This window comes from Octodon degus, unplaced genomic scaffold, assembly GCF_000260255.1.
Source record: "Octodon degus isolate 3935 unplaced genomic scaffold, OctDeg1.0 scaffold00061, whole genome shotgun sequence".
NCBI classification, from domain to species: Eukaryota; Metazoa; Chordata; class Mammalia; order Rodentia; family Octodontidae; genus Octodon; species Octodon degus.
In genome coordinates this window covers 11,329,122-11,352,895 of record NW_004524637.1, presented here as the reverse complement: position 1 = coordinate 11,352,895, position 23,774 = coordinate 11,329,122, and the positions used below count along the sequence as shown (strand labels likewise).

General features: G+C 44.1%; 1 protein-coding gene across 1 annotated transcript in view; it reads right to left on the bottom strand.

Annotated features, from left to right (window-relative positions):
* Positions 1-19,065, bottom strand: part of Col9a1 (collagen type IX alpha 1 chain) — a 78,371-nt gene extending 59,306 nt beyond the window's left edge. Inside the window, exons 1-12 of the mRNA XM_023718698.1 lie at positions 18,981-19,065; positions 17,968-18,042; positions 17,738-17,773; positions 17,557-17,619; positions 9,710-9,763; positions 9,434-9,469; positions 6,912-6,935; positions 6,508-6,561; positions 5,114-5,167; positions 4,217-4,249; positions 2,974-3,030; positions 1,486-1,539 (exon numbers count right to left, since the gene is read on the bottom strand). Coding sequence (XP_023574466.1) covers positions 1,486-1,539; positions 2,974-3,030; positions 4,217-4,249; positions 5,114-5,167; positions 6,508-6,561; positions 6,912-6,935; positions 9,434-9,469; positions 9,710-9,763; positions 17,557-17,619; positions 17,738-17,773; positions 17,968-18,042; positions 18,981-19,058 — 618 coding nt within the window. The 5' untranslated portion in view covers positions 19,059-19,065. The remainder of the gene's footprint in view (positions 1-1,485; positions 1,540-2,973; positions 3,031-4,216; positions 4,250-5,113; positions 5,168-6,507; positions 6,562-6,911; positions 6,936-9,433; positions 9,470-9,709; positions 9,764-17,556; positions 17,620-17,737; positions 17,774-17,967; positions 18,043-18,980) is intronic.
* Positions 19,066-23,774: the final 4,709 nt, after the last annotated feature.

Sequence of the window (23,774 nt, the reverse complement as noted above, 5' to 3'; positions counted from 1 at the left end):
GGATTTCGATCCCGGGCCTGCCATGCTGGCCCCGCCCCCAGGGCATGCTGAGATGGCTATTGAGACTGGGGATCACTACAAGTCCAATCTTCTTTGTGAGACCCTGTAGACCCTGTATTAAATACATTTTTAAAAAATAAAAGAATAATAAGAATGGGTTGACTTAGCTGCACCTAGTGCCATACACTTGTAATTCTAGAATTCTGGAAGGTCAAGGCAAGAGCGTCACAAGAGCAAACCCAGCCTGGACAATCTAGTGACTTAATGAGACTCGGTCTCAAAATAAAAAATTGGTTTTTGTTCTTTGGGGCTTTTTTTGTATTTTAGGGAAGGGTCTATAGAGTGTTCAGGGTCTCACTACTAGATCAGACTCGTAGTGATCTGCCTGTTTACAGCCTCCCAAGAGCTGAGATTACAGGCCCGCGCCATCTCGCCCAGTCTCAATTGCTGTCTCAAAGTGCCCCAGGGGCAGGGCTGGCACAGCACAGCAGGCCTGGGGATTGAACTCCCGGCCCCTGCTCCTGCTTTAATCCTCTGAGCTATTTGGCTGGTCCTCTCAAAATAAAAAATTGTTAAGAAGGGCTGAGGATACAGTTCAGTGCAAAGGCCCTGTGTTCACATCCGAGTACCAAAAACCAATAGTAGAATATTACAAAATATACTAAGATGAAAGGTCTACTACACAGAAGTCAAGTTCTTAAATCCTTAGAATTTACAGATGGTTTACCCTAGTAGATGCATAAAGTGGTAAATAGACCACTTGCCCTACACTCTAATTTTTCTGCAGGGTAAATTACCTGTGCTATCTGTTCCACATTTCTATCCAAGGAAGAGCACAAGTTATCACTGACTTCCAGCCTATTCAAACTTTAGGATATTTGAAATAAGGTGATAGGGCCTGAGAGATAGCTCAGTAGAATAAGCGCCTGCCAGGCAAGCATAACATCCTGAGTTCAATCCCCGGTACCACTAAATAAATAAATAAATAAATAAATAAATAAATAAATAAAATAAGGTGATAAAAAGAGAAGAGACAGAAATTATTTCAGAACTGGTGATGAGAAGTTATAAGCCAATTACCTATGTCTCTGTTTGCTGGCCTCAGGAACACTTGTCCTAAAATATTATGTGTCACAAAATTTTATTTTATGAGGAGGAACAATTAGTTAAATTCCTGACTGTCACAAACAATGGGGGAAAAAATCTGAATGTGACTGATTTTTAGAAGGAGGAAAATCAAAAGATAGCCTCATAGGAAAAAAATAACAACAAAGCAGCAGGTACTTTATTTTTTTCATAATTGAACAACTTCAGAATATTAAGCTTAGTCAGAATATCAACACATCTACTGAGAACACATCAGTTATTATTGAAAGAGAAAAGTAAAACATAAAACATGATGTTTTATTATTCCCTGAAATGGCTTGCAGTGGAAGTAACCACGACTCCCAGGCACAGTCTGTCCAGAATACTCGTTTTCCTTACCTTGTGTCCCTGTCTTCCTGGCTCGCCGATTTCTCCTTTAGTCCCTTTATGACCCTAGCAAACATAAAAACAGACATGGACATACATCATACTGTATTTGGCCTGCCACTGGAAATGATCAGGAAGTGAAGGAATGACCCTGTGTCCCTAACTCTGTACCCACATGCAACTGAGGAAAGGTTAGATCACAGAAAAAGTCACTGTCTTAAGTGGTATCAACACGGTCATACATACCAACGTGACTACTACATGAAACACCCATTTTGTTTAACAGGGAAGCGTGGTTCAACAGCACAAAGGCTGTAGGACACAAGTCACTGAGACCCGCCTGTCACTCCCCAAATACCTTCTGCAGGTGGGTTAAGAGCCTTAAGTCTTTGTCAGCACCTGCAACTTAGCTTTGTCACGTCACAGCCAGTTTGGCCGAGTGTCCCACTCTCTGATGGCTGCCCTGAAAGCCCTCCCACCACCTCCGTCCCTGCCTCCTTCTTGGAGCTGGAGGGAGGGCTGCAGTGAGCCCAGGGCATCTCCAGATTCCTGCCTTTCTGCCTGCCATGCAAGGAGCATAGAAAGCTCTCAGGAATGGCACAGGCTATGTGGTAGGAAGGAGGTCCTGTCCTCTCCTTGCCGGGTCACCCGTCCCAGTAGATGTGTTCTGTCAGGAGAAGCACAAGCCACACTGCAACACAAATGCTCCACTGCTGAGTCTTTTGAAGCTTTCACCACCCAGCCCACAAGTTTTCCTAAGGAATAAGACACCAGTCTAGACTTGCACAGCAGAGAGCACCATCCAAAATCACCCTTGGCGCAAACTCGAGAAAGCCAGGCACTTGGGGCCCTTCTCTGGAAGGTCTCAGAATCTCTTCTGCCTCAGGGAATACAGCAAAAGCCATTGGTCCCCAGCCCCAGGCATTTGTTTCTTGCTTTTTAGTTTTTGGGGTTTTTTTAGTGGACTATTTCAAAACAATCATAATGGTGGAGTGAGACCGAAACACCTTCAGGAAAATCTCTTTTCCTATTTATTCTGTAGGCTTTCTAACTCTTTAACAAGTAAAACAGTCTCAAATAAATACCTTAGGTACACAGTTCCTCCACACTCCCCCCTCTCGTCCTCTCTGCTTGAAACGAAGCCTCTACTCTGTGGCCAGGCGTCTCTGGGCCCAACGGGTCCCACCGGCATCTCTCCTGTGAACTTGCTCACAGGTGACAGTAATGCAGCACCCTATGTCTCAGAGGGAGCACCCTATGTCTCAGAGGGAGCACCCTATGTCTCAGAGGGAGCACTCTATGTCTCAGAGGGAGCACTTGTCAGAGGATCCTGGAACCACCGCTGACTATGCACCACGGACTAAGCCCCAAATAAGCAAACACATGCCCAGCTAATGCGTCCCAGCAGGGTCCCTGCACCACAAGGCAAGTGCTTGTAGCGAAGGCTCCATTTCTTCTGTGACTAATACTCTTGCAAATAAAATGAAACTGTCCTCTTACCCTCATGCCGGGTAGGCCTGGGTATCCGGAGCGAGCTGGGGGGCAGGCGTTGGGGCACTGGCAGGAGAGAGAGCAGAAAGTAGAGGCTCTGCTTTGTGACTAGGTAGAACTTTTTAAGAGATTGGAGCTTTAGAAACCTCGGGAAATTGCAGTCATTACAGAAATAATACTGAATTTCCTTTTCATTTATTTCCTTTTTAAACTCAAAAATATATCTGGCTTCCAGAAAAAGGAAAACATACAACAAATACCCACCCAATAATAGAACAGTCTATTATCCAGATTTAATAGATGGTAACATTTTGCCATATTTTCCTAATGTATTGACCACAATAATTACAGGCAACAGATTGCACCATGATCCTCTACCAGAGAGCCTTTTCCTGAGGTTCATACCCACCCACCAAGTGGCCCAAAATAATGGACTTTCATATCTTCACTGGGCTAGCTGTCTAGCCATTAAACACCTCCAAAAATTAGGATGCACCAGTGAAAAGCACACCTTCGGCATAGAGTAAAAAGATTATTAAAAAACTCAGAGGGCTAGCCAAATAGATCAGGGGATTAAAGCACCTGTAAGCAGGCACAGGGGCTAGCAGTTCGATCCCCAGGCCTGCCTTGCCAGATCCGCCCCTGGGGCGCACTGAGACAGCAATTGAGACTAGGCATGGTGGCGTGCGCCTGTAATCCCAGCTCTTGGGAGACTGTAAACAGGTGGATCACTATGAGACCGATTTAGTAGTGAGACCCTGAACACCCTGTAGACCCTTGGACAGGATATCCTGTCTGCATCTTGTACTATGAATAACCACTATGAAGACAACAATATATAATGTATTAATTATTGAAACTGTCCTTCAAATCAGGTTTGAAACTGTCTCATTGTCATTTGTTTCTCAATAAAATTAATTATAAAAAAGAAAAACAGATATTACTGCAGAGAGAGATGGCTATAGTCCACATTCCAGCCACCAACCCACTAATCTCATGGCTCTCTGCCACCTGAATAAAAATTAACAGAAGCAGGGGCCGGTGAGATGGCTCAGTGGAATAAGCGCTTCCCTGGCTGAGGGAAGGGCCTGAGTTCAATACCCAGTTCCGCCAAAAAAAATAAAAAATAAAAAAAAATAAATAAATAAACAGAAGCATATTCCAGATTGGTCATTTTAAAGACAACTCATTGGAAGACTACCCAGTCTTTGAATGAAAATGACATTTTTTTTTCCAAAGAAAAACATCTTACCAGGGGATCTCCATCATGAAAGCCGATTGTTCCCTAAAGTAAATAAATATTACAATTAAGAATATAATTAAAAAATTAATTCAAACCTACTGATAATGGAAAGTTCACTGGGCAAAAATATACTAAGTATATTTGTTTCATAAAATGTAGGGAACAGCCAGCCAGATAGCTCAGCAGACTAACATGCCTACTTAGGCAGGTACAGGGACCGGGGTTTGATCCCTGGCGTGCCATGCTGGACCCGCCCCTGGGGTGCGCTGAGACAGTGATTGAGACTGGGTGTGGTGGTGCGCTGCTGTAATCCCAGTGCTTGGGAGGCTGAAAACAGGAGGACCACTACAAGTCTGACCTATGTAATGAGACTCTCTAGACCCGTTACTGAATACATTACGATAACACTAAAATGTAGGGAATGAATAGTGGCAGACAACACGCTAATGTTCTAAAAGCTACACTCATGCACAAATTCCTTTTGCAAACCTCCTAACTGCAGTAGACTACTTTTTGGGGTGAATAAAAGGTGACAAAATGGTAAGCAGAGAAAAAAAAAAAAAAAAAACAGGGAACTCTGTCATGTCAATTAAAAATATGGTTACCTCTGACTGAAATTGTCATTTTTCAAATTTGTTAGAGCAAGACCTGGTTCATTTGAAAATGCTTCTTTTAAAGCCAAAGTTTTGAGCAGCTGAGAAATCACAAGTGTTGCTTTGTGAAAGCTGCCTCTTCAGTTACATTTCTGTCTTTGAAAACACTCTGAGTAGATGGAAAAACCAGTCGTCATTTTGAGGATTTAGAACAGCGTCTCAACTAAAGGTGCTTCAGGTTTGGATTCTGAGGTCTCTTCATCCCCTACTCTAAGGCACAAGGAGAAGTTCAGGCTGTAAATAAATCACTTACACTGGGGCCGGGGGGCCCAGGAGGGCCAGGTGGTCCTCTTCTCCCGGGGTCACCCTAAATCATTAAAAATCATGACACAGTGGTTACACAAGTGGACAATTTTGCAGTACTGAAGCCAAAAGCAGGACAGGCATGAGAAATAACTTTCCTTGAAGCCCCTGCACAGTTCAGCTCGGCATAAAGAGACCCATCAGTGACATCCAATTCAGCCCCAAGAGCACGAGAGTAAAGAAGTTTTAACTTCACCAAGGTACAAAACAAAGCAAAAGGAGACATGGGGCAGGATGAATAAAACCAATTCTTTTCTACAGGATGGTCACTTTATCTACTCTGAAAACAAATCAGCAGTCCTATGTGCTTTCTTGGGTGACACACAGAGGAGCCAAACAGCCAATTGTGCTAGTGCCCCCAGCTAATCAGAGCAAAAGAAGGCCCTTCCTGGCCATGAGCTGGGCGCGGAAGGTTTCCCCCTGCACTGCCTGACTCCTGCTGCTACTGGTCACCAGGTCTGTCTCCCAGGCTGTCACGACACGTTTGAAACAGACAGAGAAACAAACATGGGAAACTTGAAGTAAGTCATTCAGATGAAAATAGGTTTCAATTACTCGCAACATCAGCGTTTACCCTTGGCATGTTTTCCTTCTTAATGTTCTAAAATGGAAAATCAGGTGCCCCGTGCAATTCTCTTAAACACACAGTCACTTGGCACCACTCCATGGTTCAAAGTTGACCATCAGCGTGCAAACAGCATCATAGAGAAACTCACAGAGTATGTGGCACGTAACTTCCCCCTTCTGCAAGTTTACAATATGCCACCCTCTCATCAGATCAGTACTTCAGTATTTATAAAATGTTCAGTGAATAGCCACAGGAAGCAAGCTTATCAGGGATTTGCTCTATGAAGTTCAGTTCCTTAGTATTTATTTGTTTGTTTGTTTGTTTGTTTGTTTGTTTGTGGAACTGGGGATTGAACTCAGGCCCTTGCGCTTGCCAAGGCTTAATGTTTAAAGTCAAATTATGATTATAACTTGACAGTTCATAGATGCATAGATAGACAGACAGACAGATAGATATCTTCAAGCTGTTTTAAAATTTCATGTGGAAAATCTAATACATAAATCACTAGACCTCAACAACCCTGGCACAGAGTCTATAAAACAGGAGTGGTGTTTTTTACTTACCTCTCCATCTCAATGTTGGGAAGGAGAGTTTAGCTCAAAACTTCAGGTAAAAAATTAAGATCACTCAGTAAAATGAGTTATATTAGTCCTGGTCCCCATCAATATTATCAACTGAAGTAAAATCCATGTGTCAAGGTCAGGCTAATTTGCCTTTACCAGTAACCCTTTTTCCTAAGCCAGCAAATGTCTATGAAAACACACTGTGGTACTCACAATAGGTCCTACACGGCCAAGTTCTCCAGGGAGCCCTGTTGTCCCAGGAGGACCCTGAAGGCAACAAATCATAGTGACAATGTCATTTATGGGTGCTCTGACAGTCTATCATAAATGCTACCAAATATGATAAGCAACAGACTTAGAATTATATATTTGTGTTAGCTTTAGTTTCCAATAAGTTGATAGTGCATTTGACCAAAGTTTACTTAAAGTGAACAGAAATCTCATTAATTTGTAAATATTTTGTTTAGCAGATTAGGGATGTTATCATTAGCAGTAGCCCTATAAGATTATATAGATACTATTAACCCTAAAATGATCAGCTTAAGAGTGAGATAAGCATTTAAGAAATAGGCCATTTTTATGGATTATGTAAAAATAAACGATGAAATGATACTTACAGGGGGCCCGGGAATACCACGACCCTAAAAGATTAAAATAAAAACGTTATGACATGTGGTTTATACTTCATATAAATACAGACACAGACATAACTCAGTATAATGATACACTGTAAACTCTTAACACTAAAATATAAGGTGCGCAGTCTAAAAACAGCACTGAGGGGCCGGGGAGATAGCTCAGTGGCTTAAGTGCCTGCCTGGCAAGTACAAGGTCCTGAGTTTGATACCTGGTACCAAAAAATAAAATAAAATAAAAATACAAAACAGCACTGAGTGACCAAAAAAAGCAAGCATAGCTCTGCAGATTCCCCATGATGAATGTTACCACTATGCATATCTAAAATGTTCCAATAGGGCTGGGAAGATAGCTCAGTTGAATAAGTGCGTGCCTGGCAAGTGCAAGGGCCTGAGTTCAATCCCTGACTCTGGAAAAAAAAAAAAAGAAAAGAAAAGAAAAGAAAGAAAAAAGAAAGAAAAGAAAAACAGAAAAGAAAAACAACAAAAAACAGTAGTCAAAATAAAATCCAATAAAAAAAAAAAAAAAGAAGATTGCAGCTCGGAAAAAAGTAAAGAAAGAGAAACTGCATCTGTGAGGTCTACGCTCATATTTTTCTAAACTTTTTTTCATATTTTTCTAAACTTTTTTAAAAGAACAGCAAAGAAGATATCGATGCTTGTCCATAAAGTTGCTCTTGCTCTCTAATGGAAGAGCTTATATTACTCCCAAAGACCTACAGCTTAACCAAAGAGTCTACAGATTTTATTCATGTGTAGTATTATCTTAAAAATCTACATTGAAGGGTCAGAGAGATAGCTCAGTGGCTTAAGTGCTTGCCTGGCAAGCTCAAGGTCCCTGGCACAAAAAAAAAAAAAAGTGAAAAATCTACATTGAAGACAATATAGGTTTTTTTTTTAATAGATTCTTTTTTGGGGGTGGGGGACCAGGGATTGAACTCAGGTCCTTGCGCTTGCCACGGAAGCGCTTATTCCACTGAGCCAGCTCCTGGCCCCAAAGACAATATAGTTTTGCAGTTTATAATAAATGACATTTAGAAGTTCACACACAGGCATCGACACAAGAGGCAGGGGATTAGGGGTCAGAAATGGTTTGTCCAATCTGGTAAAGTACTCAGAACAAACTGGTGTCCCTCCTGAGAGAGCCTACAAGGTTGTCCTAACTCACTACACTAAATTTGATTGTAGAGCTGATCATTCTAACTCCCCCTTCTTTACATTTTATGTCTCTTTATCAACACCAGGGGACACACGTCAAATATTGAAATCCCTTCTTTGTCTCTCTGTCTCCGATTCCTAGAACTGAGCCTCGTGCATCAAACTTAAAACTGAACATTATAACTACCTAAAATTTCTGTTCTCTCTCTTTGCCTTCTAATTTCAATGTTTCCCTTTGGAATTTCTTGGTTGTTTGTTTGTTTGTTTTTTGTTTTTTGTTTTTTGTTTTTTGTTTTTCTCCTTCATTGGCTTCAACAGCCTTTGGTCACTGCTGTCTCTGACATTATATTTATACTAACTTAGCAAGCTAGACTTATTTTTCTAAAGTGTAAAGCAGTCTACGGAATCAATGAAGATCCTCTGATCATATTATTTCTAACTACTTAGGCAACCGAAACAAATAAGAACTGCACATGGTCAGCATGCTTTATAATAAGTGGGGTTTTTCAAAGCATTCTTTGAAAAATTACTCCTATTTGAATATTTTTATACTTAGTTTAACTAGGGCAACAGTTGTACATTCAAAAATCTTGGTTAATAAGTTACCTCATTATCAGAGACCTAGATGTTTATGAGATTTCATTGACTGTAAAAAAGGCATCTATATAAGATATTGGGACGTAAGCTCAATATTATTAAAGACCAGCATGCTATTCACTGCTGGAACTGGCTTATTATTATCTGCAGAGATAAAGCAGAGGATACAAATAAACAAAAGAAATGAGAAGAAACACAGAGTAATAAGAGCCAAAAAGAAAGAGGGAGAAAGACAAAAAGGAAAAGAGAGAGAGAGAGAGAGAGAGAGAGAGAGAGAGAGAGAGAGAGAGAGAGAGAGAGAGAGAGGAAAAACAGCCTAAAACCAGTTTCTCTTATATCCATCAATAACTTAATTCCAAGTGATCATACAAGGCAGGGAAAGGTTCCAATGCAGGAATCAGGCAGGTGACATTGTGTCTGTCCTTAGTGGATATCAAACTACTGGTGAGGAAAGTGGTGTGGCTAAGGGTTTACGCATTCAATACTCAGACATGCTATTGTTATGCAAGTACCGGTTTCTGTCGGGGAAGCAAAAGGGTTGTCTACTGAATCAAGGCCGCCTGCACATAGATACGAGTATTTTATACAGTATACTCCAAGTTCTCTAAGATGTTTTTACTCATGGTGTGTGACACCAAATTAAGTAAGTCCTTAAACCCTTTGGAATGTACATTCCAAAGAAAACTTCATCAAACTTCTCCCACTAGCAGAATTTCACCTGCACATAGATTTTCAATCTTGTAACTTACTGGAAATCCACGCGATCCAGGCACACCAGGTTCTCCCTAAAAATAAAAACAGCTTCACTGTATTTAGCTTTGTGTATCGTGAATATGCAAACACACAAACTGCATCAACTCTGGAATCACCGAATTGCTCCATCCTGGCATTTTAAAAGCACAACTCTGGCTGAAAAAGTATTTCAGCTGCTTTGTAGCTTATGTTAGCTTCTCTGAAAGCACTACAATAACATTTATGCTAGCATTTAATTAATACCAGCAATTAAGACAGCATGGCCAACTTACCTTTTGTCCCCGTGGTCCAACAGAGCCGGGGGACCCATCAGGTCCTGTTAATCCCTAACAAAGCAAGACCATGGTGTTAGACTTTTCTTTTTTTTTGGCGGAAGCAGGGATTGAACTCAAGCCCTTGCGCTTGCCAGGGAAGCACTTATTCTACTGAGCCATCTCCCCAGCCCCTAGACTTCTTGTAACACACTCTGACAAATCACTGGGAGAAAGCATTCCATCTTATTTGTCAATTTCCTGCAGGTCACTGCCTATGTACTACGCCAATATTTACAAGTAATGTCTGCCCATACTTTTATTAAAAGGTAAGATTTCACATGAGCTCTGCCTGCTACTTATTTTTTATTGATGAATTATATTGTATTCCTAACTTATTACTTAATGCCTCATTTGTCACAGAATTAAGTAATCTAGCAGCTTTTGTCTCTATTTTGAGAGACTACAATGCAACAATTATATTGTTCTGATAGCTAAGTCTGATTGTTTCACCCAGGTTTATGACATTTTACTTCATTTATAAAATAAAAACACGAAAGGGGCCAGGGAGATGGCTCAGTAGAATAAGCGCTTGCCTGGCAAGCGCAAGGGCCTGAGTTCAATCCCCAGTTCTGCAAAATAAATAAATAAACAAACAAACAAAGTATCTCTAACTACAGGACAACAATGTTTTGAAAGTGAATAAAATGTTTCCTCAATAGAATTAAGCACAAATAATTTCATTATTGTATAAGAAGAGCCCTAGAGCCCTTGGACTGTCTTCTAAGAAGATTAATTGCTTCTTTTTTTAAAATGTATTTTAGTACAAGACCTACGGGGTCTACAGGCTCTCACTACATAGATCAGACTCATAGTGATCCTCCTGTTTTCAGCCTCCCAAGCTCTGGGACTGCAGGCGCACACCACCACGCCCAGTCTCAATCGCTGTCTCAGCACGCCCCAGGGGTGAGGCTGGCATGGCAGGCCTGGGAATCGAACTCCGGCCACTGAGCTCTGTCTAAGCAGGCACTTTAGTCCACTGAGCTATCTGGTCAGCCTGGTAACTCCTTCTTGAAGAACATTAACTCCAATCAAATTATTGCAGTGCTTGCATGTGTCTACATTACTTTCCTTAGTTTAAAAAACTGGCTTAATGAACTATATACGTTCCCAAATACCACTTCCTGTATCATTTAGTGTAGGACTATAAAATACATTTAAAGATATCATGTTCAATACTAAAGTGGTTATTAAATATATCTTCTAAATACTAGCATTATTTCTACAAATACTTATTTTTATCATTATTCTCAAAGCAAAATAGATATGAGAACATGATATATATGCATGACCTGAATGTCTACATTTGGGGAAAATATGTATTTTTGTTTGTTTTTGCCCACTGCATTGTTCTGCAATATAACCTTGAAGGCATACCTCCCCAAAGACAAATATGAATATACATAAATGTCTTAGAAATCCTTTCTGTTATTAACATTTTGAAAAAGACTCAAGTAATATGGAGAAAGAAATCTATTAAATTAAAAATATGAAAGTACTACTTTAAAATGGATCAACATTTCTTATTTAGAGCCAACCACGATGGCTCACACCTACAATAGCAGAACTCTGGGCAGCCGAGGCAGGAGGGTTGCAAGTTCATGCCCAGTTGGGGCAACTTAGTGAGTTAGCAAGATCCTGTCTCAAAAACAAATCAAATTGTGAGTACTAGTCTTCATTACTAGCAGTAAAAAACATTCATGTAATTCATATATAAAATAAGCTCATTGTCTACTATTTTTGTATTTCCCTACATCATGAATTTCTTTAACTACTCCAAAGGATGAATCTAAAGAAAACAGCTATTGGTAAGCTCCTGTAAGTCCAGCACTTGGGAGGCTGAGGCAGGAGGGTCATGGGTTAGAAGTCAGCCTGGGTTTCACAGCAGGACATTTTCTCAAAAGGGAGGGGTGCAGCGAGATAGCTCAGCAGTCTAAAGTGCCTGCTTAGGTAAGTACAGGGACCACAGTTCAATACCTGGGGCCACATGCTATGTAGGCCCCATCCCGAGGGTGGGCTGAGCCAGCCACACACACACACACACACACACACACACACACACACAAGACAAATTACAAAAAAAATGAGAGAGAGATTATTAGTCTCCCACAGTCAAAATGTTAATTCCTGGAAATTGACCAACAAAGAAAAATACACACACACACATACACACACACACACACACACACACACACACACACACACACACACAGAGTTTTTGCAGACTGCCTTTGGTTTCCAGCTGTCCTGGCCTAATTACAACACTGTAACTTGGGAACGAGGCCCAAGATCCTGAGTGGCTGAGCCTCAGGGGTGACAGAATGATCGCTCTTGTTCTTCAGCCAAGAAACTACATATCCCTGGAAGAACAGATGGCCCCTAAATTTCAGAAACCTCAAGGTATATTTAAGCAATGATCCTCTGATTTCCCTAGTGCCTATCCACTCCTAGCCGATTTTCACAATGTAATCAGCGAACCTTCTTTAACCAAGTGACTAGAACGACTAGCAGTACTAAAGCAGGATCACTGCTGTACGTAATGAAGCAGAACGCAGGAGACTAGGGGAGACCTAGAGACGGCATCTGAGTCACTTCATGCTGAAAATATCCTCCACAGGCCATGGGAAATTACGTCTATCAGTCAGAACTTCTTTGAGTTAAATTGAAAATGCATCCTGCTGACTGAGGTGACAGCTGTGATGAAGTGACTCTGCAGGAATATGTGACCTCCACCACCCAAGAATTTTGTGTCCCTCAGGGTTCTAGCACATTGCTATAGCATCTGATGCCCTGGATGTGCAATTATAGAATGATTTTTTTTTTTTATTTTAGTAAGGGTCTACAGGACTTACAGGGTCTCACTATGTAGATCAGACTCCTGATCCACCTGTGTTCAGCCTCCCAAGAGCTGGGATTATGGGCGCGCACCACCATGCCCAATCTCAATTGCCATCTCAGCATGCCCCAGGGGCAGGGCCAGCAGGACAGACCTGGGGATTGAACCTCCAATCCCTGTGTCTGCCTAAGCAGGCATTTTAATCTGCTGAGCTATTTGGCTGGCCCTTATAGAATGAAAGTTAGGTCAGATTTTTCAACGCAGGTGTGCTGCATCTGTTCTGTTTACCATCTTTATTTTGAGGCTCAAACCCTGCCATTTTGCTGCCAGGCAGGTCTGGACAGGCTGCATAAGGGACAGTATTCTAAATCCTGCGTCTCCTTCAGAAAAGGTCTTGGAACAAGCAAGCAGCATTGTAGCTACGGAGCACAGCACTGTCCCTTGGGCTCCTCACATTTCTTCCATGCCCATTTGCACCAACACTGACCTTTCAGGATAATTTCTGGGCCTCACTATCCTGGTCCTCGCTACCTGCCAAAGGTAAAGTGTGTGTGTGTGTATGTGTGTGTGTGTGCACAATGTGTGTCTGCGTGTACAATGTGTGTACACGCAGAGGCTCTACAGCATCTTGCCTATAAGACAGAGCATGGTTTAACCATAATGCTATACTTAATTCTAGTTCCTCTTCCACCTGTCTCATAATACTCCCACAAGAGAGAATAAAATACTGTTCCCAGATCTCTCCATGCATGATACACCAAACTGCACCCATAAGAAAATCTCTGTTCATGTGGTTGATCATAATGACAGTTTTTCTTTGCACGCAAGATTATTAGCAAGCTCTGACATCTCTAATTTTCTACAAGGAAAAGAAGAATCAAACTTAAAAGAGAGAAAATGAGGCATTTGAAACATGTATTAAAACCTCACACACACAAAATTTTCAAAATCCAATTTGCAATAAAACTCTAAATCTTGTTTCAAAGAAATTACGCGGGGAACGTGGGCCAGTGGCAGAGAGTTGCTGGCATGCAGGTGGTCACAGGCCCACTGCTCTGGGGGACAACACTGGAGCTGGCTCCTGAGTTTTCTCGTGGCTTCTATCAGGGAATCCCAATCGTCCATAGTGGTTTCCTTCCACATTGCAACCACTTTCTGCAGCTGCTTTGACCCTCTCACTTTTTCTGACCCAATTTACCCACTTCAGGAAATAAACTGTGACTATTTATGATGGCTCCAGACATCAGCCAATTTAGAACACTTTAGCATTGCCAAAAAGTAGCCTTTGCAGTGAACCAAAGAGCAGCAGAGGTTGGAGGTCTCAGGTCCACAGGTTTGCGCCCAAGAAAGGACTTTGGAGCTACAATTTTGTTTTTTAATGTATTTAGTATAGAGTCTAGAGGGTCTCGCTACACAGATCGGACTAGTAGTGACCCTCCTGTTTTCAGCCTCCCAAGCGCTGAGATTACAGGCACACACAAACACATCCAGTCTGTCCCTGTCTCAGGGTGCCCTGGGGGTGGGGCTGGCACAGATGCCAGGGATTGAACCCTGGTCCCTGCCTCTGCCTAAGCAGGTGCTTTAATCTGCTGAGCTATCTGGCTGGTCCTCAAGAAAGGACTTTGGAAGTTCTCCTACTAGCTAGCTCACTCCAGCTGGATGCAGAAATTAAACTACTTCTACTTCACTGGTCCAAAATGTTCATTCTCAACTTAGAATTTAAAAAAAAAAAAAAACCAGAATCAAGGGCTGGGGAGATAGATCAGTGGCATAAACGCCTGCCTGGCAAGCACAAGGACCCAGGTTCGATCCCCAGCAAGCCCTGCTAGCCCCAATACTGGGTGACCTGGTGCATTCCTGTAATCCCCAGCACAGGGGAGGCTGAAACAAGGAGGATTACTAGGAGTCTGAATTGTGCAGTGAGATCCTGTATCTGATAAACAATTAATTTTTAAAAAGGCATCAAATCAGCCACAGAATGGAAGTTGAAAAAAAATTCTCAGTTCCAGAAGTCCTATATGGTTCCAATTTAAAAATTATAGAATATGAAACACCAATATTTACTGAAAATCATTACATTTCAATTCAAGATAATTTTAATCCACCTAATCCACATTCTTCTTCTCAGTTGGTAACTTAGGTATTAACAGCTCCCAGTCACTTTTCTCTCGAATCTAATTACTTATCTATTAAGAATCGCATCGATTTCTAAATGAGGCACGCCTAGAGCACCTTACAGGCCCTTTGTTATCTGTGCTACTAAACACAATGTGAGGTCCAGGAAAAACCACTTGTCCTTGCATATCTTCATATGTAGAAAATAACATTAAAGCAATCTACTTTCTAGGTTATTGTAAGGCTAAAGCAGTTAACATGACAATACTCAAGAGGAAAGCTCTGAACAAATCCAAGCAGGACAGCTGGTTTCCCCCTTAGAGCTAAGAAATGCCAGAAATTCTGGGAGATACAGAAAATTTTTCCTTTTTCTCTCCATCCTTTTCTTTCTGTTTTTCTGTTACTTCTTCCTCTGTTCTAGGAGACTGATACAATGTCCCCATCAATTTTCAGGGTAAAGTTTAGACGTCTAAGAAAACTTATTCTTGTACAACTTTAAAATTGAAATGTGGGGTGTTTTGGGTTTGTTTTTTTTAACCATATAGCACTGCAAAGATGAACAGTACACAACAACAGCAAAAAGTAATTGTTTTGACATTGTATTTTTGTGAAGTGCAAGGCACTCTCATTATCAAGATTTCAGGGATTAGGAATATAGTTCAGTGCACAAGTGCCTGCCTGGCTAGTGCAAGGTCCTGAGTTCAATTCCCAGTATATAAAAAAAAAAAAAATCAGTTAAAGTGGGGAAAATATAAACAAGAACAAGCAATGCTTTTATGATGCAATAATAGGAGGCAAAGAATTTTTAAGCAAGCTACAAAAGCACTATTAAAAGCCTTCAGATGACTAGTTTATGTTTCAACTACCAAAAATCATAAAATTTGAACCAGGAATTTTCTTTTCATGTAAAAGGAAAGGCTGGTAGCGCACATGCCTGTGACACTCACTGCTCAGGAGGCTGAGACAGGAGGATTGCAAGTTCAAGTACAGCCTGGGTGACTTAGCAAGACTCCTGCCCCAAAACAACTTTATAAAGCATTGAGGGTGTAGCTCTGGGGTAGAAAGCACTTGCTAGTATGTGCAAGGCCCTGGTGCAATTCCCATGTTCCACAAAAAAATTTTGTATGACTGGCTGACTTTCGAAACTAATTTAGAAATAAATTCAACTCGTATTAGGCTACTAGTTTATTTAGTGGCGTGTTCATCCACCATTTTTACAATACGGCAATCTCAAGTAACTCAAAGAGCTTGACCACCAGCAAACTACAAAACTCCAGGTGGCACTACCCAGATATTAGTTCAGCGTTCAGTTTGCATTACCCAATCTTAGTCCTTGGACAGTTCCTTCACCACCACTTTCTTACACAGGAAATTAAAACTAAGAGGTTTGAAGTGTAAAGCCAAGTTTGTGTCCTAAAGCTCTAAATGATATGGAAAGATTCTCTCGTGGTGGTAATCCTGACAGAGACAGCCTGTCTCAGTAACAGATAAAATCAGCTGTATTAGTTCATTCCAAGAAAAGGGACTATTTTAAATCTCCGTCAAAAATTCTTAGAAATTATAATCTTAAAGCCTGCGGTGCCTTGTTTCAGTTAGGAAATGCTCTAGATCTTGGAAAACCCAGGAAGTGGTACAGCATAGGAAGGATAACCAGAAAGGTGCATGTTTTCTGAGATCAGATGCCGCTTCAGACCTGACCTCACAGCAGACTCCAAGTCAAGCCTAGGGACCGGAAGGAGCATGCAGTCCTGAGGTCGCCATGTTTGCAGCTCAGCATCCGGGCACCCGGGCAATGGAGGCAGAGGTGGGTGCCTTGGAGGAAGGTCGCTGGTTCCTGGTGTTTGAGCAACCCTGAGCCTGCTCACTTCCCTCCATAAAGCCAGCCAGAAGGAAGGAAAACTAGCTTTGGATTAGCTGCTGGGTGTCATCCTCCCTCTCCCTGCCTGCACCACCACAAGGGCCCTGGCTCCATTCAGCACACGTCCTCTCCTCTGTTCCTGAGGACTGAGGCTTGCTCAGCCTTTGTGTCTGCCTGTAGGTGCTTAGCAGAGGTCAGAGAGGCCCGGGGCTAAGCAAGTAGGCCATGTGCCCTTGGGGCGGAGTCCAAGACCCAAGTCCCCAGCCAGCCCTCAGCTCTTCCTTCCCTTCCTCGCAGTGCCACCATGCAGAGGGCATCCAGGAGAGGGCCATGCCAGGCTAGGTTGACAACTCCCCTTCTTTCTTCCCTCCCCCTCCCTGTTTCCCCTTCCTCACTCCCTCTCCTCCCTCTCCCCTCCCTTTCTTCTCCCCCCTCCTCCTCCACTTTCCTCCTCCCCTCCCCCTTCCCCTCTTCCTCGCTCCATCTTCCCCCTCTCCTTCTCCTTGCCCTCCCTCCTCACTCTCCCTCTCTCCTCCATCCTCCACCTCCCTCTTCCCCTCCCTTCCCTTTCCCTTCCCCTTTTCCTATCTATCCTCCCCCTTCCCTTCTCCTAGCCCTCCCTCCTCTTTCTCCCTCTCCCCTCCTTCCTCCCTCTCTCCTCCCCTCCCCCTTCCCCTCTTCCTATCTCCATCTTCCCCTCTCCTTCTCCTAGCCCTCCCTCCTCACTCTCCTTCTCCCCTCCCTCCTCCACCTCCCTCCTCTCCTTCCCTTTCCTTCCCCTCTTCCTATCCATCCTCCCCCTCCCTTTCTCCTCGCCCTCCCTCCTCACACTCCCCCTGCCCTCCCCCTCTTCTCTTCTCCCCTTCCTTCCTTTCCTTTCTCTACCCCTCTCCTCCTCTCCCTTCCAGTGCTATTACCCAGAAACCATGCAATTGTGCGTGTGTGCGTGCGCACGCGCACACACGCGCACGCACACACACACACACACACTGTACTCACGTCGGCGCCCGGTGTGCCTGGCTTGCCTGGAGCTCCTGGCTTTCCGGGGTCACCTGGAGGACCCTGAGCAGGGATGAGACGAGGGAGAGAAAAGGGTGCAAAGTTGATACTCAGGAGACACACTGGGCAGCATGACTCATCTACAGGAAGGCAATGGGCGCCTTCGCAAGGAAGCACTTACCGGGGGGCCTGGGGGGCCTTTGGGACCTCGGTCACCCTGGAAGCACAGAAGGAAGGAAATGCGGGAGCCACCGTGAACCCAAGAAGCCAGATCCAAGCGTGCAATTCGGGGGCCACAGAAGCCCCCACATCTCTGCGGGAGGATCCCAGGTCCCCCCCCCAGCACCCTCCTCCAGTTTCCCCAGGGCTCTCCCCTCCTGGGGACCGGGAAGGGGACTGGAAGGTACTCACATCTATGCCATCGATGCCGGGAACTCCAGGGGGGCCCGGGGGCCCAGGGGGACCCTGCTCTCCGGGAGGGCCTCTCTGCTAAAACAGCACACAGGGTGAGGATCACGGGCCCCCTGAAGACAGCCATCTCCACCCAGGGTAGAGGGGCTGCACCAGCGGAGAGACCCCAGGCTCCTTCCCTCAAAGGGGTTCTGAGTGAAAGGCAGTTGGGGTGTGTAGGGAGGAGACCCCAAAGCCATCAGGCAGTGTAAGTCAGGGTTGAGTACAGACCGGGGCTCTGGAGGGAAATCGGTCTTTGCGGGGGCCGGGAGGGGCAGGGGTTGAGCCAAAGAGTTGAGAAGAAGAGAGGAACAGGGCAGCCCGGACCCCAGCGCCGCTGAGCGGGCCTCCTTTCGGGGAACCGCTGTGCTGGCTGTGCGAGGCCTTTGCACCTAACAACCTCGAGGCTCGCAGGGCGCTGGAGGGACGCTGGGCCCTGGAACGGCCGCTTTGGGAACGGTGGGCTGCTCTGGGCCCCCGCCCCCGGATTTAAACAGAGCAAAAGAAAGCTCCTTTTATCCAGGCCAGCTCTGTTTGTCTAAACTCCAGGAACAGACAGGTTACAATGAGCTCTTTGTGGGTGAAACCTCACACCCCTGCCGGGAGGGAGAGCCCGGCTCTGTCTCGGGCGGCCCGCCGGCTGCGCTGGGCTCCGACCTCGAAGCCTCCACCCTGCGAGCAGCGCTCGGGGTTCGGGGCGGCTTCGCTGCAACCAGGAGGGGGCGTGAGGCCGATTCCTGCCTGCGGCCATCGGAGCCAGGCCGGGGCAGGGCAGAGGGTGCCGCGCGCAGAAAGATCCCCGCTGGCTCGACGGTCCGCAGAGGACGCGCTGCCTGCACCCGTACCCCGCGCCTGTGCTCTGTGCGTGGGGAGTGCGGACTCCGCCGGCCCCAGCTCACCTCCTCATCCTCAGTCCCGGGCTGTGGAGAAAGCGGGGAGGTGAGCCGGCGTCCCCACTACGCCCCGGGACTTACTTGCGCCGCGCCCAGGCAGAGCGTGCACAGCAGCAGGAGCAGCACCAGGGCCCCGCGGCCCCCTGTGGTCCGGGCCATGCCCACCCCTGCCCCGCTCTGTCGTCTGCTGCCCCGCGGGGCTTCGCGATCAGCCGCGCAACCCCGAAAGGTGCCCCCGGAGTCTGGCTGCAGAGGTACCCGGGCCAGGACGCGTAGGTCCCTCCGGTTTATGAATGGCCCTAAGGAGGGTCCCGGGGATTGGAGGAGCCGGGGCCGGGGGCGGGTAGGAGGACAACTGTCCCTCTTAACCCCTTCCCCGCGGCTCACTGGCCGACCCAGCCGGTCTTGGCTTCGCCCACCCTCCTGGTGCGGCCTGGGCTGTCTTAGGAGCCCCCTCCTTCCCCTGGCGCGCCCCCCTGTGGGCCCGTACAGACCCAGGATTTCCGGGGAGAAATTTGGGGAGGGAATGGGGATCCCCAAAGAGAAGCAGACCCAGCCCGCAGGGGGGTGGACTCTACCCACGGGCTTCCAGCGGGATGCGTGCTTCCTGCACACCTGCTGGGTCAGGAGCCAAAGCGGAAGAAAGCGAGAGAGCAGGGAGGTCGGTGAGGGGGACAGAGGCGCAAGGGACTCACGGGGGTCCTGGCTGGCAGCTCATGGCACGTTTCTCTCGTGGGCCTCAGAGGGTCACAGTGGATCAGCATCCACTGAAGTTCAAACTGAAAGGAAGAAGACAGTTAAAGTTCTCCTTGAAACCCTGGTGTGGTAGGTGGCACACGCCTGTGATCCCAGCCCTCGGGAGGCTGAGGCAGAAGGGCCCTTAGACCAGCCTGGGCTACAAAGTCAGCTCAAGGCCAGCCTGAACTGCATAGCAAGACCCTATTTCAAAAAAGTTCTCTTCGAAAACAGAGGTGATTGCTTAAGAGAGGTGAGTTTTTCAATGTAGTCGAATCCTTAACTAACTGGAATCTAATTTAAATTTGTTGGGCTCAACAGAGAAGACTTCTTGTGGAGTACAGATTTTCTAGTGGAAGTGGGCTACCTTCATCGGAAGAAGATGTCTTTCGCTCTGATTTAGTCCAGAAAGCTGTGGCCAGAAAACAGACCACTAGAATGACTTGGTATCCCTGCAGTCATCATGACGTCCCATGAGCCTGGAGACAGCGCAGGACGGCCCAAGGCAGCGCGTCTCAGACCCTGCCTAAGCACCAGTGTCCAGAAAGCCACAGGACACATAAGACTTAAGGTTTTAGCTGGGAGAGCAGAGGCCGAGACAGCAAAAAGAGATAGCAGAGAAGAGAATGAGTAAAAGAACATGTACTCCTGAAAAAGAAAAGAAAAACCTACACACTAGAGAAAAACATTCCCATGGAGTAGCCACAGTGTAAGAGCTAGTGCAAAATCTAGAAATTGGAGACAAAAGATTAAAAATATTTACATTTCAAGTAATGTCCGTTGGTCAAAGATGGGTAAACTTCTAGGCTTGAAATCCAAATGCACCCTGACAATTCTTACATTTTCAGCAGATATCAATGGGAAGCCCCCTTTAACAGCAAAGTTCACAAATCCAAATCTGAAAAGAGCTTCAAGCAAGACCAAACAAAAGTCAAATAAGTCCCCAAGAACCAGGAGCCATGCCTCAGTCTGGTCTAACTGACTGCATGCTTTGCTACATATTCCTAATCCAGTCCATAATTCCTCACCAGAAAATTCTACTGTCATCATGCAGGCATCTGGTTAAGAATTCAAGTATAAATCTACCTAAACACCACCTCTTTTCTTTCATCAAATAGTGCTCTCCATTCCTTCTTCCCACCTGCTTGGTGGATTCTAGATCAACTAAATCTAGGAGGAAGCCAGACATGTTTTTCCACTGTTATAGAAATGGTCAGCATTGAAATTATGGGGGTGAGGATTGAAATTGGAGGTGATGCAGGAAGAAGTTGTTCTCTTCCACCCATAAAGATAGAGAACACTGGGAAGGAGGAAACTTTCTGGGTTATAAACATGTAGAGTGGACATTCCTTCCCTCAGCTTCCAGCTCCCCTGGAGCTCTCTTTGGATACTGTTTTCTCAACCCCACTTATGCCCTTTCTCCTGAAAATATGAACATTTGCAAACTGGATCAAATGGGGTGAAAAAAAGTGAGCTGCTAAATTGACATAAAAAAAATCAATGAATTGTATAAGATTTATTGTGAACTGGGCATTTCTGGTGTATAGGATTTAAAAGTTGGAAGCAGAACCCTACTGTCTAAACAGTACAAGTTCTTACAATTAAGGAAACCACCCTAGACACACAGCTTAATTTCATAAGAGTAGTCTTACTTGAGAAGAATTTTGTTTGTTTTCTGAATCACAGTCCTCACAATTTGTATTGACTAAGTCCATTCAGAATTGGTAAATCAAAGTAGACATGCATTGTACATGGGTGATATTTTGAAAATCTTATAAGAAGGATGAAAAATAAAACAAACTTTTTCCTCAATGACTGCAAAATATCTGGCATTTATAGTCATTCAAATGGGGCAAAGTGGAGCAGATGGGCTAATTAATTCACCACAGTCCACACAGCTAGTAAATAGCAGAGATGGCCTTCCTAATTTTCCTGACGGTAAAATTGAGAATTTTTTTCTACTATTCCACTTGACCTCCCTGAGGAACGTATACTAACACCACATGAGTCATGTCTTGAAAGCACTTAAATAAGATAGTTGGTGAAAGGGCTTTAACATTAATGATGAATGGAAAAGCCAGGAGTGCTGGCACATGCCTGTAATCCCAGTACTGGGGAGGCTGAGGCAGGAGGATCCAGTGAAGGTTTGAGGCCAGCCTGGGTCACATAGTTCAAGGCCAGCCAGGGTTACATAGTTCAAGGCCAGCCTGAACTACATGGTGAGACTCTGTCTCAAACAAACAAACAAAGATAAATGGAAAAGGAGAGAATTAGAAATGAAAATGGTACTAGTTTCCACCATCTGCTAGAAAACTTCAGAATTATACAGTAAGAAACTTTTGTGAGAATTCAAAGCTTTCCCCATTTTGTGTGCCTGCTACTGAAATATATCCAGAAGCAAAATTACTAGTGTTCTCTAAAAGCTGACAGCTGGGTGCACTTACAGATCCATGTGTGTATCCAAATCTCACATAGAAAGGACAATTATAGTTCTTTTCCCTCAAGGACTAGATAAGAATTTCATCAGAAGGAGAGAAGATGTTATTCCTCCTCAGTCTTCACAATTTGTATTCCCTAAGTCTTTTTTCAAACTGATAAATCAAAGCAGGCATACATTGTATGCGCGTGATATTTTGATTCTGAAAATGAGCCAGGCCTTAGTCACCCTAAGACATTAATCATATGGTTAACCAGGAAACCTAGGTCCTTCGTTTAGATAGTTAACTAAATGTACTTTTTGCAAATGCGAAGTCATTCGTTAAGCCGTTTTCTCCAAAGTGGAATTCTCTCTAGATAAAATGATACACCTGCTTAACTATGCAAAATGCAATTGTGGCACAAAATAATGCGCAATGCAGTGTAATTCATCTGTGAATACAGGCGGGGTGGTTCAAAGTGCCACAGAAATCAAGGGTTTCCGAACACATCTGTGCATCCACATAAACACCACCTACACACTAATAATCATCTACACAACAACCACTTTGGCACACAGCATGAATTCCAATTTGCATGCTGACTATGAAGGAAGCCTGGCAGCGTGCTTTGGTAAAAGTCACTTTCATTACACAAATAAAATGTTTATCTCCGCTCACTTCCCATCTTCATACCTGGACTCGTTCATCACTTTGAATACTCATTGACAAAACATATGTGACAAATATTTTAATTTAGTGTTTCAGTCAACATTTTTTGAAGTCTCAGAAAAAGCCAAGAGTAAGGGAACATTTTATGAAAACCAAAGATACTCTCCTTCCCACAATGAGTTTACAGATTGTAAGATGAGAAAAATAAAAGTAGAGATATAAAATGTTTTGAAGACTATGAAGCAAAACATACAATATCCTAGAAAAGATCTTTCTGAACATAAAATGCTTTTCCATTGTCTCCAGGAAAACCGAAGGGCACAAATGTAAGGTGCTTTACATCCATCCAGATTTGACATTATCAAGTTCCTTTCTATAAGACTCTAAGAGTCTTCATTCCAGGGATAAAGTTATGCCCATCTGGCACCACATGCAACCAAGGAGTATTCTACACACACTCTACTCCTTCAATAAAGCCAGTGATTCCTGCTTGTTTTGCTGCATTGTTAAGAAAAACTGAAGAATATATTTAAGACCTTTTTAGGAATTAATCAAAAACCAACTTCAAGCAATTCTCTTTTCTTCCCAAAAGAAAATTTTAATGCCAAACCATGAAATTTGGCACAGTGCTTAAGTTTTTGCTAACTGAATTACAATTACATTTTACAAGTACAAAACACCTAATAATCAGCCCTTCTGAGAAAAAAAAAAAAAAAACTTCTTAACAGAACCCAAGGTTACTTAAGCTTTTGTCTACCTGGAGGAAATAAAGATTTAAATAAATACTGGATTTGAAATCTCAGATCGCATTTGGCCTTTGAGTTTATAAAAAAACATTGCTTTCTACCACTATAAAGGACTTCCTGTAAGTCAGCTTCCTAGCTAGGGAGTAGGAGGCCCTACACTGCTTCTGAATTAGAAATTTCTCCAGCTCTAAGGTACGCAGTTGTAGACATAGTGCCAGGAATGAATTAAATCTGAGCAGGCAGGACAGTTCTCTCCTGGACTGTACCAGAGGCTGAGGTACAGAGGTGAAAAAGAAAGCAGTACACTT